Below are 17580 nucleotides of genomic sequence, written 5' to 3'. Positions count from 1 at the left end.
GATCATTAGCTGCATTTATACGGTTATACCTGTTCCAACACAGCCAGCATTACGCAACCACTTAAAAAAGTACTAGTATCAAAGTTCCAAACAAATGAAGGGCAGGTATCAGGAACGTGTTACTCATGCACTCATGTTATTCTCGAGTAAAAAGAATGACAACGTTGTTCTTTTTTCAATGAAAATCAGAAAAGTCAGTCCTATTGTTAATACTTCATATGATTAATACAATAACACTTCCAAGAAAACCCATATGCGACCGACTCTATGAGTAGGAATGCCTACGCCATTCATTGCTCCAACTAGGATATGTCCTGTTTTTCTTCTAAAAATCAGTTGAAGTGGCCGCGCCTTTGTTCTTCTTGATCTTAAAGCAAGATGCTACGCAACCTATGAAGAAATGGGCGACTTTAGCGTGCAGTGTAATCTGCGAAACTAGCACGCTCTGAATGGTTCGACATTTATTTTTTTAAAAAAAGGTTGGACACCGGAAGACTGGCTTTGCACACCTCTGAATCCTGATACTCGAGACTGAAGGCATGGTTTGGCGTGAAGGGAAAAGCGTCGTCCTGTCTTGTCAGGACCAGGAGCTCTCCTTTAACGAACATGGTGGCACTGCGCTGTATCAGCCTAATGAGTATGATTACCCGGAAAGATGACGCTGACACACGGCCACATGGTAGGGGTAAATCAGGGAGGCTAACTGCTTCCTTTCCGAACGGCCAGCCTAATCTGATAATCAAAGATGTGAAAAAGGTAAGACGGCCACATGCATGTTTGTTCAGCCTAACTGCTTGCTTTCCAATCGGCCAAGCTAACTGAAGGAGATGAAAATGACACCACTTCACGGGTCGGCGGCGTTTAAAGCTTACTCTATACGTGTTGAGCCGTCGTTCATGCGAGTCACTCGGGCCGGTGCGGTTGCAGTCGTTGCTGGTGCTTGTCGTCGTTTTCAACTGTAAACTCGTTTCCGGCCGGCACTGGTCCGTACTCCGTGGCAGGCATCGCACAAGACGACCCATGACGGCGACGAGCGACGACGACATTCACATGTTGCTGGTCAGGGTCTTGTTATCTTCGAGTTCGTGCGTTGCCTTTCGGCGGCAGGGAGAGACTGATGATTAACGCGCACGCACACGCGCACACGGACGGACGGCACCACGCCACGGCCACACGGCCACGGCCGCGCTCTTGCTCCAGGCTGGTGGTGGATTGCACGCGTCGCCGACGCGCCCGTGCCGTCGCCTTTTCCGGCCGTAATCCCCAGACCCCAGTAGCTAGCGCGGGGGCACCGGCGTGGCGTGCCGTGCAGCCGTGGCGTGGTCTCACTGGCGGCCCTGCTCTCTTGCTCACGGCAGCCGTTCCGCGCGCGGTCGTCTCTCTTCATCCGTCCATCCTCATCCTCTGCGCGCGGAGAGGGGGATCGGAGTCGTCGGAGCTACAGCGCACGTGCTCGCCGTCAGCTCGTGCGCGGCGGCGACCGGCGACGATGTATATCCTCGTGCGCGCTCGCGGCTGCGCGCCACGAAGCTTCGGCCGGAAACAGAGCACGCGCGACGGCCGCCAACTGCTCTGCACGTACGTACCGCAACCCTGAAGACGATATTATACAAATCTTTCGTTTTTGCTAATCGTTAGGTTGGTTACTTAGCGAGGCGCGCAACGCGGCCGGAGCCGCGTACAAATAGCACCCCTCCCACGACGCAATGCGCATCCACAGCTCCACAAGCTAGCCTCCCTGCTGCTTACTGCCCACCACCCCCACCAGCTTATTGGCGTCGCCACACCTCTGCTGCGACAGTGCGACCACGACACTCCTTCGTGATCCAATCTCCCCCCTCCCTCCGCAATCTCCTCGCTCAGCTCGTCCTCGTCGACGAAGAGAGATCACAGCCTCTCCATGGCCGCTGAACCTGCAGACACCGGTAAGTCTAGCTCCCACCTCCCAGGAAGAAGCGTTAGCAAGTAGAGTGAGGGAGTTACAAGTATGGAAAAAGTAACCGCTGCTTAATTGGCGAGAATGTCCTTTAATTCGTGGCGCAAGTTTAGTTTCCTCCTGTGATAACCGTACGTGTGGTGGACCTCCAGGGAGCAGCAAGGGTTCCTCCATGGCGGACGTGTACAGCGGCGAGCTCACGCCGCTGCAGCGGCACGTCGCCTTCTTCGACCGGGACAAGGACGGCGTCATCTACCCATCCGAGACATACCAAGGTGCGTACATACTGCGTATTTTTTATTTGCTCCATTTGTATAAGAATCTTCGTAACGTCGCCTGACGCCTCTTCTGATCGATCTGGCCTTTTTTTTTTCTGGCCTGCTGCAGGGTTCCGCGCGATCGGGGCCGGCGTGCCGCTCTCCGCCTTCAGCGCCCTCTTCATCAACGGCCTCCTTGGACCAAAGACGATACCGGTATGTGATGTCTCTCCTCTCCCCAGGCTCCAGTCCAGTGTCCCTCTCTCTTGGCCAGATCTTGAAATGCTTTCAGTTTGCCGTAGGTTTTCATTGTCCTGCAGGGCTCCTGGCTGAGCTCTGAATCTCCCTCCGGTTTGGCCTTTGGCAGCCGCTAAATGTAGGACTAAGTTAGCATAGTGGGATTTTCTACATGTCAAGAAGAAATTAAAACCATATGGCGTTTAGTGATCCTTTAGAAGTTACGAAATGTGGAGAAACGCCTAGACCAGTTCTTGCATGAAGCGAGGATAGGATGTCTTGAGGTTGCTTCAGGTTTCGATCTTGCACAGCGTCAGCTTGTGGCAAAAGATGATACGCCTGCTGTCCTTCCGTGCTCATAAATCATAACTCAAGATGCCGTTTAGGACATTGTTAACACATGTCCTGCAGTACACGTTGTGGACTAGTGCATTTTATGATTTACAACATTAAAGAGTATGAAAAAAACATAATAAAAACACGTATATCTAGTTGCGGAAGGTTTCAAAGTTCTATGCATGCCACCATCTACCATTCCCCCAAAAGCGACAACATTGATTAGTCAGGTGTCCTTAACAATGTGATATTGTCAGATAATCATTCAGTGGGAGCAATAGTCCTAACGTTATGTCCCCCTAAAGTTTACATACATGCTAGTTGCCAGCAAACATTACAACATAAAAAGTTGCAATCAATGGACATTTCTTTTCAGAAAGAAAGGGAAAGTATAGGCTACCCGCTAGCATAATTGCATACACAAAGCTATGTACTAACATACATACATATGAACCTTCCATTATGAACCAACGCATTCCATTATGAACCATACACCTTATTTTCGGCTGTCTTTCCAAGCATATAACTCTGAAGTCGTGTCTGCGAATCGATTCCGGTGCAGAGATCAACTTCTTTTCTGTTGCTGATGATTGGTTCCATGTTATAATTTCAGGAGAACGACAAGGCTCCAGCCTTCAAGCTCCCCATTTACGTGAAGAACATCCAAAAGGGCAAGCACGGAAGCGATTCGGGCGTGTACGATGCCAATGGAAGGTACCTAATCCAAACTTCCATCTGTCAACATCAACATGTAAAAATTCAGGGTTCAGACAGGTCACATGTCAGCAACACAGTACAATATCCAGTTTTTTAGTCAGAGCTAACCACTTGCCATTGTACTTTACTGAATCAGGACAAGTTTACACTAATGAACAAGTAGCCACCCATAGAGTATTAATAAGAGACATGTGGATGAGTAGCTAAACAGGACTAAACAATCGGTAGTGCCACTTCTGTTATGTGAGATGAATTAGCCCATAGTCGATGATGAACATAAGGTTCAAGGAAACAGCTGTTGGGACGAACGAAGGGTTGCCTATGTCCTGTATTTTGCCCTTTGTCTAAAGCAACACTCAACGGCTCTCAGTTCAAATATTTCAACGTGAGATGCAAAGCATGAGAAAAAAATATTGACAAGATGAGGTTGTTGCATATAGGTTAACGAAGCATAGTTCCAAAGGTAAACGAAAGGAAAACTATTGACATGAGGATGGGAAAGGCGTTCACATGTACCAGTCTTTTAATTAGATCAAACACTAGGATCACTTAATTTTGTTAGCGTGGGCAGATTCAGGTACTGACTCAAATACTGACCAAAAGAATGCTATAGGAGTAGGTTGCAACATGACGTGTCTGAATTTTATCAGCTCAATCTATCATTGAATGATCATGAGGTTGAAAGACCAAGTGTTAACTTGTGACAAGTGGCACTACCCAACTCTGACTAAAGAAAAACAAAGGAAGACACTAATATAGATATTGTGAAGAGTTCGATGCCTTTGACTTTACTGTAATTTATCACAAAAATAATAAGTCTTGACTTATCCTGTTTGTAAAAGAACAAGGATCTATCACAATTATCTATGCAGTTACAAAAAAAGTTCAGCCTCTTCAGCTAATAGAATCGCTACTCATCATGGTATCTATCAACCTCCAGGTTCGTTCCTGAAAAGTTTGAGGAGATCTTCAAGAAGCATGCCCACACTAGGCCTGATGCCCTGACAGGCAAAGAGCTGCAGGAGCTGCTAAAAGCAAACAGGGAGCCTAAGGACTTCAAAGGATGGTAAGTTCTCTTAAGGAGTTGAGAATAACATGGCATCAGATGTTAAATGTTGCCTCTTTGAGCTCAGTATTTTTGTGCAAAATTACCACAGGCTGGGTGGTTTCACGGAGTGGAAGGTGCTCTACTCTCTCTGCAAAGACGAAAAGGGGTTTCTTCACAAGGACACTGTCAGGGCAGTCTATGATGGCAGCCTATTTGAAAGGTTGGAGAAGGAGAGGAAGTCCAAGGAGTCTACTAAGAAGAAATGATAAGAACATCAGAAAGAAGCTGTGGAAGAATTTGTAAACTATGGCGTGTTGGATCAGTAAATTTATATCCTAGTTAGTTTGATGGATTCCTATGTCCGTCAATTCATCTTTTATATATGTAACAAGGGCCTGTCCTCTCATCTAAATTTATTGAAAGTATTTTGTAAATCATGGTAGGTAAGCTGTGAATTGCCCTTCATAGATTTTCAGTTTACGTTCTACTCCCCCCGTTCCAAATTGTAGGTCGTTTTGACTTTTCTAGGTTCATAGATACTGTTATGCACATAGACATACACTATATCTAGATGCATAATAATATATATGAAACTAAAAAAGCTAAAATGACCTGCAATTTGAAATAGAGGAAGTATTTGTTATTTTAAAACTGTTTTTTACTTCAATAAACAGTTGATCACTGATTCTGTTCCATGTCGTCCAAATGCTTGAAAAATTTCCACGCGTCCATCAAAGAATTTTAGCCGTTAGGGTCAAAGTATAAACGAATTTACCATATGCTCGATTAGTTTCGACTTTTGGGCATGATACAATGAATTATTGCATACAACTCATTATGTTATTAGGACAAATGCCTCAAATGCAAAATCGAAGATACTTGGCGCAATTTAATAGAAACATGTTGCCCCCCTCCTATTCCATATCTGACTAGGCCTTCTTGATTTTGTGATTCTGACAACCGGATGCAATATCCCAGTGGTACGGATATTGAGACGGGACCAAAATCCTTGAAGACAGCCATTGCAATAGCTTGATGAGTATGTCCACAGATTGGAGGGTTGTAACTTGTAAGAACGTGCATGGAGGACGTGAACCTGGCCAAGTGCGACTCACTCTTCACAAAAGTTCAAGTATATATGTAGGTATGTTTGGTTCCATGCCAAGGTTAGCCAAGCTAAATTTTGGCATGTCGTAAAACTTTGTCCGCTATTTGGTTCTAAGCCAAAGTTTGGCTGGCCCAAAAAGATTTGACAGGCGCCTGCTGCAGGGTGCGCCCCTCATGCGGGCAAGCAAAATGCTTGCCCAAATTGGTCAGGTTAGATGATATTCTCTCACTATTTTTTTTAGAAAGAGAAGATGCTATTCTCTCAGCATTTATTGGTTGAACGTGGTTTGAAAATTTTGAATTATCAAATTTTAAATGCTAGGAATAAAATGAGGTAGGTAATTACAAGGATTCAAGGACAAAGTTGTCATGTGCTTTTGCATACTAGACACGTAATCCAATCCAAGAAATCAAGTCATAAAGGCCTGCATGATTATGTGATTCTTAATCCGTTGAAACAAAGGAACGGATTGATTCAGACCGTATGCTGCCCCAGCTACGATTGCATATTGAACAAATCTGGTCAGTGGTCACCATGTGTGCATCATTCTTTTCTGCAACCCCGATTGGTATATATGATCAAGTGATGCTTGATCAACAACTGCTTATACACTAGTCTCTGACACCAGCATTTGGTTAACGAATAAAGTAATTACTGCAAAAGTAGCATCAAAAGTTCGTGATAATAAGCTAGAGCAGGTACTACAGCAACGTGTTAGTCATGTCATTCTTCGACAAAAGAATGGCACAATTGCTCGTTTGCACCGATCAATCCCAACAACCTCGCGCGGAATCCAAGACCGCCCAAAAACGAGTGCAAATTCTTCGCTTAATTAATCCGAAACAAATTAATACTCATGGTGGATAACCTCGGTAGCAGGGGATATCCAAACCCGACCAGTAATCTTGGCCTCTTGGGTCACGTTGGCTTACATGGCAAGTGGTGTTTTTTCAGTTTCTTAATGCTACTTCCTGTGCTTGAGGTCATTTACTTTCATGTAATTTCCTTGTCAAATTATGTTCAAACTTCTTCCCCTCTTAAATGAATAGGCAGCGCTCCTGCCAATGTTTTCGAAAAAAAAACATGGCAAGTGGTTGCGCGGCTGCTGGCTGGTGCCCCGGATACAAATAGCCCCTCATCGCGCCAGCGCACTCCGCAAAAGTAGCCTCCATCGCGACCGCGACATCGATTCCTTCAGTCACCCGCCACACACACCCCGTTGGCATCTCGATCTGCCACATTCCTTCCTCTCCCTCCAAGGCTACCTCCACACTCCCGTCCTGTGTCTCTCTACAACTCCCCCTCGCCCTTCCTCAAAACCGTCGTCGATCTCCTCCAATCCAACCTCGTCGTCCCCATGGCCGCCAAACCAGCCGCAGACCCCGGCAAGTCTCCCCACAAAGAGTCAGCGAGGGAGGCAATGGGGAATGAGAGTGGAGCGGCGGCCGTTCCGCTGCTCCGAAAGCCGCGGCCGGAAAGATCCCTGGCTCGTCGGCACGTCCTTCGCGGCGCGAGTTTCGCCCTCGTAACCACCGCGCTGCTCTTCGTGCTGGGACGACCAGGGATCAACGACGACGCCGTCAAGGAGCAGGGCTCCTCGTCCGTGGCGGGCGTGTACGGCGGCGAGCTCACGCCGCTGCAGGGGCACGTCGCCTTCTTCGACCGCGACAAGGACGGCGTCATCTACCCCGCCGAGACATACCAAGGTGCGCGCGCGGTCGCCTCTTCTGGTTCTGGCCCGTCGTGAACACATGAATCTCGCAACGAACATAGATATAGCAGATGATTTCTTTGGACTTATCATGGTTCATGAAGCCTTCTCTGAATCTCTTTTCTTTGCCGCGCGAGCTTTCTGTGCCGATGACAGTGCTAACCATGTGTAGCTGTGCTTCTTGTGCCCCGCTGCAGGGTTCCGCGCCATCGGAGCCGGCGTTGCGCTGTCCGCCGTCGCTGCCGTCTTCATCAACGGAGGCCTGGGACCCAAGACCATACCGGTTAGTTTTCGAATCTGAATCTTGGTAGAATCATGGTTAGTTTATTAGTTGGCTCGGTGTTTAGTTTGATCGCCAAAATTTCTGTACGTGAACCTGGCAGAAAACTAGAAATATGTTGATATCAGTTAGCTCTGTCTGCCCCACTCTCCGGCAAAGCGATTCAGTTCTTCTGCATGGCAGGAAGAACAGCCTTTAGTGATTAGTGATGGTTTAGACGTTTAGAGCTGCGATCAACTGTTTTGGGTAAGGTGGCGTATGAAATCTTAACGTTGCTTCCTGTTTCTCTCCGGCACAACGCCAGCTTGTGGCCTAGTACAGTGATGGTGGCGTTTGCTCCTCCTACGTTCAAATTCAAACGATGGCATTTAGAGTATCGATGTGTCCTCTGATATAAATATGGGACCACTAGATGTTCATCATCTCGACGATATTAAAATGCATGAAAATATATTCAAACACATTTTATCTACTTTTACCCAGTGGTCAGACTTTCAAGAGTTTGACTGCGCAGATCCTGAACATAACTCTCGAATCTCGAAACGAGGGAGTAATCTTTTAATCAAGAGTCCCAAACAATGCCATATAATTAAAGATGTGCTGAATGGGAAAAAAATCCTTAACGTGAAGATACACACATGCCAGCACACATTACACCTAGAACGATGCAACCTTTTTCATCAGAAAAAGGAAAACAAAAAGGCAGGTATAAAGCTGCGCTCCATATGTCTTATGGCACATATACCTAGCACTGCATTATTTCCACCGTGAATGTGAACACTCAAGACCTACAAAGCAAAGCTAACACCTTTAGGTTATGTTTTCAGCATAGAACTCTGAAATCGTGGCATACGTAAGTGCGGATCAATTCAGGTGTAAGTTAGGATCCCCATATCTGTTTTTCTTTTCTGATGCTGACTCATTTCCATGTTCCTCATGTCACTGAAGGAGAACGGGAAGACCCCACGTCTCAAGCTCCCCATTTACGTGAAGAACATCCACAAGGGCAAGCACGGAAGTGATTCAGGCGTGTATGATGCCAACGGAAGGTAATTTTCTTCAATTTTTCATCTGTCACCATCCATAGTTGTTCCTTCATATAGTTGATATGCCAGCAGGACAAGAGTCCAGTTCTGGTGAGTAGAGTTAATCAATAATCACTTCTCATTGTACTTTACTGGTCAATCAAGACAAGGTAACACTAATAATTCCATAGCTCCAAATAATTTAAAGTAACACAAGGAGACATTTGAATGCAAGTAGGTCTGAGAAGTGAGACTGATGGATGCAGTGTCACTGCACATTAGTGAAAAAGATTAGGTCCCGTTTGGATCATTGGAATTGAATTCCATCCTAATAATCATAATTTAGACACAAATTAATTAAGCTAATATAATTGTATGTGGAATATAGTTGTATATTATAGTTGGTGATATGGGAGAGATACTTGTATGCTGCACTTCTACTATAGAGAAGCGAGTCTAAGAGCGTGCTATAAGAATTGAATTCCATCTAATAACCATAATCTATAGAATTGATTTCCATCTCCCACCCCATGAATTTAAGATAGGCTTATATCTAAACTTTGGAAAGTTGTGGAATGCCACATTCCAACATAAATTAGCCTACTCCATTAAATAGATTCCAATTCCTTGAACCCAAACGGGGCCTTAAAGGAAACGTACAGCTGGGGACGTAGGGTTGTGCGTGTCGTTTCTGCTGTCAAAAGGAACAGCATCATCAACCACTACAGCTCGATATTCGAATGGGAAATGGAAAGCATGGCACAAAGAATATTGGGAAGGGTGGTTATTGCATTAGTTAACTGAATCAGGAGCCAAACGAGGTGAAAATAAAACTTAGATCCATGGGGATGGGTGGTGTTTACATATGCCAATGCATTTCTTTGGACCAGCATACGGATCAGTCAATTGTAAGTGTGTGGGGGATGAAGTATTGAGTCAAGTCAGATACCGAAAACAGAAACATTGTTACAACTCTGAGTTGCATCTGCACCTGTCTAAGTTTTATAGGATCGATCTATTAGAGAATTAACCATTTATACTGATACTGAATACCAGGTGTTTAACTATTGACAAGTGGGTCTACCCATGTCTGATTATCGTCTTATTGAAAAGCACATAAAGACACTAGTGCAAATACTACCGAGTGAAGAATCTGATATGATGCTCTATTTTTTCACTTTAACTTACCATAGGTGTTTCTGTCAAGACAGGTCTTATTACAAAATGAATAACATGTCTTACCTTTATGCTCTTTTGCAAGAATGCGAGGATCTCTAATAGTTATTCGCCCAATGTAGATTTTCTAACCATACAATCTATAAATCTCCAGGTTCGTTCCTGAAAAGTTTGAGGCGGTCTTCAAGAAGCATGCCCATACCAGGCCTGATGCCCTGACAGGCATGGAGCTCCAGGAGTTGCTCCAAGCAAACAGGGAACCTAAAGACTTCAAAGGATGGTAAGTTCTCCGCATAAGTTATTAGGATAAAATGGCATCTAAGTGATGGTCCTTTGAGCTCAGTATTTTTCGGCAAAACTTCTACAGGTTGGGTGGCTTCACGGAGTGGAAGGTGCTGTACTACCTGTGCAAAGACAAGGAGGGGTTTCTCCACAAGGACACTGTAAGGGCAGTCTACGATGGTAGTCTGTTCGAAAGGTTGGAGAAGGAGGTGAAGTCTAAGGAGTCTACTAAGAAGAAATGATAAGAAGATCATAGAGAGCATACAGTGCAAGAGTTTGTAAATTATGGGGTGTTGCAGTGTGTGTGGATCAGTAAATCAATATCCTAGTTTTTATTGATTCTGTATGCTTGTCCATTGTTTTTTATAGCTATCCTAGAGATTCTAAGTATATTGAATGTATTTTATGAATCAAGGCATGCATTAGTTGCGAATTGTGTAATTCTCCCATATTCTTAATTCACGTTTCAGTGCCTTTTATTTTCAAATTGTTTGTACTTAATAGACAATTGACGTAGCTGTGCAATGCAATATATTCCTTCCACTGTGTATTTATTATCCAGTTTTCTGCTAGGTCTTTTCCTCCATGCTCATTGAGGGGCTACTATATATTCACACACAAAGCCATTATACTTTTCAGCCACTTGAGACTTCTGATGCTTTGATCGAATTTAAGGCTGTTATTAGATCTTTGTCAAGATGTATGATTGAACCTCTCATATGATTACTCTACATCTGAAAAAAATGCCTTTTGGCCTTGTGGGCTAACTCCAAATTGTTGTATCTGTTCGAAAGTTAGCCTGCGCAGCAATTTGATCTACCAAAATGATCAAACCACATAAGATCAATGACTTATGAGACATGATGTTATTACTTGACAAGATTGAGTTGAATCTTAAAGCATAACTATGGATGCTTCTCACCATTTAACACCGGCCACCTGGGTCTCAGCCATCCTTGTGCATGTATCACATTGCTAGTCTTCTGATCCCTACTATATTTATGAGAGGCCATGTTATATATAATAGCAGACTATGAAGAGCAAGAGTATATGATGACGAGATGGTGGAGACATTGTTGACCAAGTCAAGGAAAACATCGAATTCAATGCAAAGGCTTCCCAGAGGCATGAGTGTGAGGACTCGAAGGCTTATTGCCAAAGTTTTCCAAATGGGCCAGGCCCACTGGGCGGCCCGAGGCCCGGCACGAAAAAACCCGGCACGAACACGGGCCCGGCACGAGGGGAATAGTGCTCAGGCCGGCCCAGCACGACGATAGTGCCGGGCCTGGGCCGCATTCCCGGCACGCTGGGCCAGCACGGCCGGCACGATTTTTGGGCCGGCCCGATGTCGGCCCGACACCCCCGTGCCCCTCGCCTCCCGACCGTTGATCTCCCTCGTCCCGTCGCCTCCCGACCGTTGGATCGAGCCGTTGGGGAGGGGGTATATAAGCCCCGACGCGTCGGTCGCCCACTCGCCCCGCAAACCCTAGCTCATTTCCTTCCCCTCCGCCCGCCGCTCTCTCGCTCTGGTCTCTCAGATCTGGATCTCGCTCTCCTCGTCCTCTCCGCTCTCGCTCTCCTCTGGCTCTCCGCCTCCCGCACGCCTCGCCGGCTCGCCGGTCGCCGCCTCTGGCTCTCCTCCTCTCCGCCTCCGCTCTCTCGTCTCCTCCCTCGCCGGCGACCGCTGGCCCCCCTCGCCTCCCGACCGTTGTGGTGTTGTCTATTGGTGTTCTACTGATTCGTTCTTGTTTCATCTTCTTCCTCCCCCAACCCCCTCCTCCTCTCGCCTCCTCCCTCTCCAGCAACCGAAGGTCGGCGTCGGCCGCCTACCGGCGCCGCTAGCCCCCCTTGCCTCCCGACCGTTGTCTGTTGGTGTTCTACTACTGATTCGTTGGTGTTCTTCTTCCCCCAACCCCACCTCCTCTCGCTCCTCCCTGGCTCCGGTGTTCAGATCCGTTGTTAGTTCACCTAGCCGTGCGCTCTGGTGATCCGGATTCGTTGGTAAGCCGTTGCGTTGTTGTCTTCTTCCCCCACCTCTCGCTCTCGCCCACTCCTCTATCCACTGTCCTGTTGCCTCCTCTCGCTCCTCCCTAGCTCTGTGCTCCAGATCCGTTGTTCGTTGACCATCGCCGTGCGCTCTGGTGCTCCGGATTCGTTGGTAAGCCATTGCGTTGTTGTCTGCTGGTGTTCTTCTACTAATTTGTTGGTGTTCCTCTCGACCTCTCCTGACTCGTTCTTGTTTTGTGTTCGAGGTTGATCCGTTGAGGGACCAGAGCGTTGGCGATGGATGGCGGCGATGATTTCCAGGAGCACACCATCAACGACGAGCTTCGGATGATGGGCCAGCGAGGTGATGATGAGAGTGACATGGAGGCAGAGCGGGACGAGCTCTTCGGTCGTAGCGCTGTCGATCCAATTGACATAGCTGTGACTGAAGCACCACCTGCTGGTCAAGAAGCACCTGATGCTGATCCAGACATGGTGAGCAGTGGCACCAAGAGGTCCCGTTCCACCACCTCTGAGTGCTGGAAGGACTTTGAAAAGATCTTCCAGGACATCAATGGGAAGAAGGTAAGGGTCTCTGCCAAGTGTAATCATTGTGGCATTATATATGCTGCAAGATCTTCCATTGGCACTGGCCATCTCAAGAGGCATGTTGAGAAATGCCCAAACAGGAGGGCTAAGGTTCGTAATTCCCAGTCTCTGATCTATTTCAACCCTGACGGTTCTGTCCGTCAATGGGATTACTCTGCTGAGGTAGCTCGTACTCAATTATGTCGTTTGATTGCTAGACTAGATCTTCCTCTGTGTTTCGGTGCATCTCCTGCTTTTGAAGAGTATATTAAACTTGCTCATAATCCTAGGTTTTCTGCTGTTTCTACGCAATCAACCACTAGAGATATGTGCAAGTACTTTACTGATTGCCGTGCTAAGCTTATTGAATCATTTGTTGCCGTTTCATCTGTGTCTATCACTTCTGATATCTGGTCTGGTAATGCTAAGGAAGATTACCTTAGTGTGGTTGCTCATTATGTTAATGCTGATTGGCAATTAGAGAAGAGGTTAATTGGTTTAAGGCTTATTGATGAATCTCACTCTGGCCAGAACATTTCTGACCGTGTGACTAGTGTGCTAGAGGAGTATGGTTTGATTTCAAAGGTGTTTTCTGTTACTTTGGATAATGCCTCTGCTAATACTACTGCTATGGAGAAACTTAGTCCTAAATTAGCTGCTTATGTTGGAACATTGTTCTTACATCAGCGTTGTGCTTGTCATATCATCAATCTCATGGTTAAATCTGCCATTAGTCTGATTGAGCCATATCTAGATGCATTTAGATCTGCAATATCTTTCATCAATGCTTCTAACCAGCGCATTGCTGCATTTAAGAGATTTTGTCTAGCTGTGAATGTTCGTCCTAGAAAGTTTGGTTTGGACATGGAGGTAAGGTGGAACTCCACTTATCTCATGCTCAAGCATTTGCTCCCTTACAGACAGACATTTAATGTTTTCATTGAGACTAACTATCCTAGGGGTGAAAGAGATCCTTTACTGTTGACAGAGGATCATTGGACTGTTGCACAGAGTATGTTATCCTTCTTTGAACTCTTTTATAATTGTACTGTTGCACTATCTGGTGTTTATTATCCTACCTCTCCACTTATGTTGCATCAGCTCATTTTGATTGCTAAGCATCTTAGACATTATGAAAATGATGAATTGCTTAGGCATGTTGTTGTTCCTATGAAAGATTACTATCTTAATTACTGGAGAGACATTCCTATGCTTTATTCTGTTGCATTCATATTGGACCCTAGAGCTAAATTGAAAGGTTTTCAAAATGTGCTCAGGTTGTTATCTAGTCTTACTGGTACTGATTATTCTGCTTACTTCACTGATGTTAGAGCTGAACTGTCTAATACATTTAAACTGTATGATGACAAGTTTGGTGCAGTAAAATTGCAAACTCCTCCACCTCCATCCACTTCTGGTTAGAAAACTAGTGCTTGGGATGACATTTTTTCTACTGGTTCAGATTGTGGTGTATCTGCCTTTGGAATTAATGATCTCCCTGGTACTTCTTTCTCCACCCCTCCTCCCTCTTTGCCTCTTGCTTTGTCTAGAAGGTCATCTGCAAGTGCTTTGCTGCAAGCAGCAAGCACTTCTGCAACTGCCAGTGGTATGGCTATGGGCAATGAACTCTCTACCTACTTGGACAGTGACACTGTCACCCATTTTGATGATAACTTCAGCATCTTATCTTGGTGGCATGAGCATAAAAGAACTTATCCTGTTCTGTCCATCTTAGCTAGAGATGTTCTTTCTGTTCCTGTTTCCACAGTTTCATCAGAATCTGTTTTCAGCACTACTGGCAGGATCATTGAGGAGAGGCGGCGTCGATTGAAACCGGAGACGGTCGAGATGCTTTCTTGTGTCAAGGATTGGGAGGCTGCACAAGCAAGACTTCAGAACTTAATAGATGATGAAGAACTTGAGGAGAGTTTTGCTAATTTGTACCTAGATGTCGATGAGAATTCAGAAGTGTAACACTGGCCTGTAATAACTTAAGTTTTAGAACTATTATTTGATTGAGCTGGGCTGTACTCTTTTTTCCTATCCAGGGTTTTTTCTCACGAGGTGTGAGTTTTACCTGGATAGGTTTTTAATGAGGCAGCCATTGCACCAGCTCAAACTTAAAATTTATAATCTCTTGTCTCTCTGTGATGTTGATCTGTGATGTGTTGATTTGTGAATTGTGATTTGTGAAGTTTGATAAGATCATTTTATTCTGTTGAAGTTAAAAGCTATAGATCAATGACTTGTGTATGTTGTGTTAATAAGTATGAGTGGTCATTGAGACCTTAGTGCCTGGCCCGGCACTAGCACGTTAGTGCCTACCGTGCCACCGTGCCGGCCCGGCCCTAAAAAAAGGCCGTAGTGCCGGGCCTGGGCTGCCTGTTGGGCACGACGGCACGACACGGCACGGCACGACAGAGGGGTCGGGCCATTTCGTGCCGGGCCATTTCATGCCGGGCCTTTTCGTGCTAGGGCCGAGCTAGGGCCGGGCGGCCCATATGGAAATCTATACTTATTGGATTGAGGACTAGGCAAGACACTCGTCGACATTGAGGAGCTTGCATAGCAATTATGTAGTGGTGTTTTGAGAAGCATGCAAGATAGTTTCCATTTCTCCTCAAAATCAGGGATGATAGGTTTGAGAACGCGTGGCACCATAGCAAATATTGCAACAAATCAAGCAAAGTCATGAAGGTTCTAGGCCCATTCGACACACATATTCAAAAAGTTGGACCATTCTGCCTTTCCGTGGGTAGTTATCTTTAGAACTGAAATAGGCCATGAACCTATATATATATTGGATGTGCTTTGTCTGGAGGGGGTCAAAAGACCCTTGTTTATTCGAAGATAGGCTAGCCAAGTGCTCATGGAGAGAGAATTGAGAGAATAAGCACTTCTCTAGCTCTTCTTTTCTTCAATTTAGAGGGAGGATGATGAGTGGTGGCAAGTGTTCTATAGATGAATTCCTCATTATTAATCGAAGATTGTTTTCCTAAATTCCTGCTCCGAATTCACCACCTTCTAGTCTCTTGCTATTTATCTTTTTTTTGGGATTTTTGGGGCCATTTTAGCCTCTTTCTGATCAAATGATTGAATGTATTTTGGAGTGTTTTCTTAGAGCAAATCAAAGTTGGGACATGTTCAAGACCATCAAGGGTGATCCTGTAGCAAATCCATGCATAAGCTTGTCAGTTTAGAGTTTTCCTATAAAACCTCTCCTTTTTGTGCTCTAGGAAAATCCACCATGTTTATGCAAAGCTTTGGTTAAAATTTTGTAAGATTTGGTGGTCGTTTGATCAATTTTTAGGGTTTGAATGTTCCCATACTTTGTCGCACTATTCGAACCCTAACTGCTCCATTGTGTCTAGCTAGAACAAAGGTATAAGATCTTTTGATAAATTTGGCCACTATTGTGTCTAACAAAGGTATAAGATCTTTTGATAAATTTGGCCACTGACCCCTTGAAGTGTTCCAATAGGATACCAGAGTATCCTATAAATATAACCAAGATACCTTTGTTGGAATGTTTTGACCTGTTTGTTGTACAGATATCTATGAGCCCACCAGAAGGTTTGGACAGTCTTAAATAGAAGGCTGGACACCGAGACATATTTGACATGGAGACTATGGCGTGGGACGGTGTGGTCTACGTGGCAAGATAGGAACTAATCGAGGATTAGGAAAAGTACTCGTGGCAATAAGAGTAGAACTCGTCTAATTGAATCCGACTAGTATTCTTATAAACAACCGACCTGTAACCCTACCTCCAGCAATATAAGGTGAGGCAGAAACCTCCTCCAAAGCAATTCAATCCAACCAACACATAGGACGTAGGGATTTGGCGTGGAGGAGCAGAGATGGCGCGCGCAACGACTGGGCGAGGCCGGGCTTCGTCGGGTCACATCGCCGGAGAGGGTTGGCTGGGCGGCGATGGCCAGCCGCGCGGCGCGACATGGTGCGGCGTGACGCGCCATGCGCGATCACCACGGATTCGTGCACATGGGTGTTGCGTGTGGCACACGAGGGCAGGGCCTTTCGGGCAAAATTTCTCCAAATTTTCAAACTAGACTTTGAAATCTACAAATCTAGAAGTTGGAGTTGGAACTATGGGCTACAAGTTCTACAAAAGCTATCATGTGAAAATCTCAGCAGATTTGGAGATAAACTTGTGCCAAGTTTGGTAGAATGCCGGCTAGGCTGAAATTTGAATTGGCCCCAAATTCGGCTGAACTTTGATCCAATTTTTGGGTGCCTTCTGCTCAAAATCAGAGGAAGTGCAAATTATGAAAGTTGTTTAGTTTGAAAAGTTCTACAACTTTATATTGGCAAAACGTTGAGTTCTTATATAAAATTTTATTTTTAAATCCTACCCAAATAAGTACCTTTTTGGGGTGTTTTTCACACTTAGGAGGATTTGAAAGGTATTTGAAACTTGACACTTATCCATTTTGATGTATTTCTAATTTCCTTCTTAAATTCTCTTATTTTGTCCTTTTAACACTAGGGATGCCACAGCGGGTCGGGGCGGAGCCAGCGCTTGAGGTCCATCTAAAAGAGCTGGGCTGCGTCCCGGAGATCACACGGCAACTAAACCATAGGGTCCCAGAACTCACTCTCCGGGGGGAGTGGGGCCTCCCCGAAGAGTTGGGTGAAGACATTGGCTAGTGCATAGAAGGTGCACTGGCAGGCCTCGGGCTTGGGGTCCACCCCGAGGTGTACATCAATCTGACGTGCTAGGGTATCACCATCGATGGGCAATGCGGCGGGGTTGCCACTTAGTGGCACCCCCTCCAGCTCAGGCTGGATGGGGAGCCCCTCTTCGAGGAGGTGTAGGTGACCTAGCTGGTCAGCGATGAAGTCCAGACTTCCAAAATGGAATGCTTGGGCTGG

At 45.6% G+C, this 17580-nt stretch overlaps 2 protein-coding genes across 2 annotated transcripts; both read left to right on the top strand.

The window, feature by feature from the left end:
• The first annotated feature begins 1645 nt into the window (after positions 1–1645).
• Positions 1646–4965, top strand: LOC117851782 (probable peroxygenase 5). Its single transcript, XM_034733682.2, has 6 exons — positions 1646–1925; positions 2089–2211; positions 2324–2409; positions 3380–3480; positions 4424–4549; positions 4641–4965. Exons 1-6 carry the CDS (start codon positions 1901–1903, stop codon positions 4795–4797), a joined length of 618 nt encoding a protein of 205 aa, XP_034589573.1. The 5' UTR covers positions 1646–1900; the 3' UTR covers positions 4798–4965.
• Positions 4966–6753: 1788 nt separating this feature from the next.
• Positions 6754–10600, top strand: LOC117851718 (probable peroxygenase 4). The gene is made up of 5 exons (XM_034733596.2): positions 6754–7345; positions 7548–7633; positions 8579–8679; positions 9986–10111; positions 10199–10600. The coding sequence occupies exons 1-5, from the start codon at positions 6997–6999 to the stop codon at positions 10353–10355; spliced, it is 819 nt and encodes a 272-aa protein (XP_034589487.1). The 5' UTR covers positions 6754–6996; the 3' UTR covers positions 10356–10600.
• The last annotated feature ends 6980 nt before the right edge of the window (positions 10601–17580 follow it).

This window comes from Setaria viridis, chromosome 4, assembly GCF_005286985.2.
Source record: "Setaria viridis chromosome 4, Setaria_viridis_v4.0, whole genome shotgun sequence".
Classification (NCBI taxonomy): Eukaryota; Viridiplantae; Streptophyta; class Magnoliopsida; order Poales; family Poaceae; genus Setaria; species Setaria viridis.
This window is presented reverse-complemented; position numbering and strand designations above follow the sequence as displayed.

Coding starts and splice junctions, on each gene's coding strand:
- LOC117851782 (XM_034733682.2), top strand. CDS start 1,901: ATGGCCGCTGAACCTGCAGACACCG. Junction 3,481..4,423: donor GTGTACGATGCCAATGGAAG/GTACCTAATCCA, acceptor ATCAACCTCCAG/GTTCGTTCCTGAAAAGTTTG. Junction 4,550..4,640: donor CCTAAGGACTTCAAAGGATG/GTAAGTTCTCTT, acceptor AAATTACCACAG/GCTGGGTGGTTTCACGGAGT.
- LOC117851718 (XM_034733596.2), top strand. CDS start 6,997: ATGGCCGCCAAACCAGCCGCAGACCCCGGCAAGTCTCCCCACAAAGAG. Junction 7,634..8,578: donor TGGGACCCAAGACCATACCG/GTTAGTTTTCGA, acceptor ATGTCACTGAAG/GAGAACGGGAAGACCCCACG. Junction 10,112..10,198: donor CCTAAAGACTTCAAAGGATG/GTAAGTTCTCCG, acceptor AAACTTCTACAG/GTTGGGTGGCTTCACGGAGT.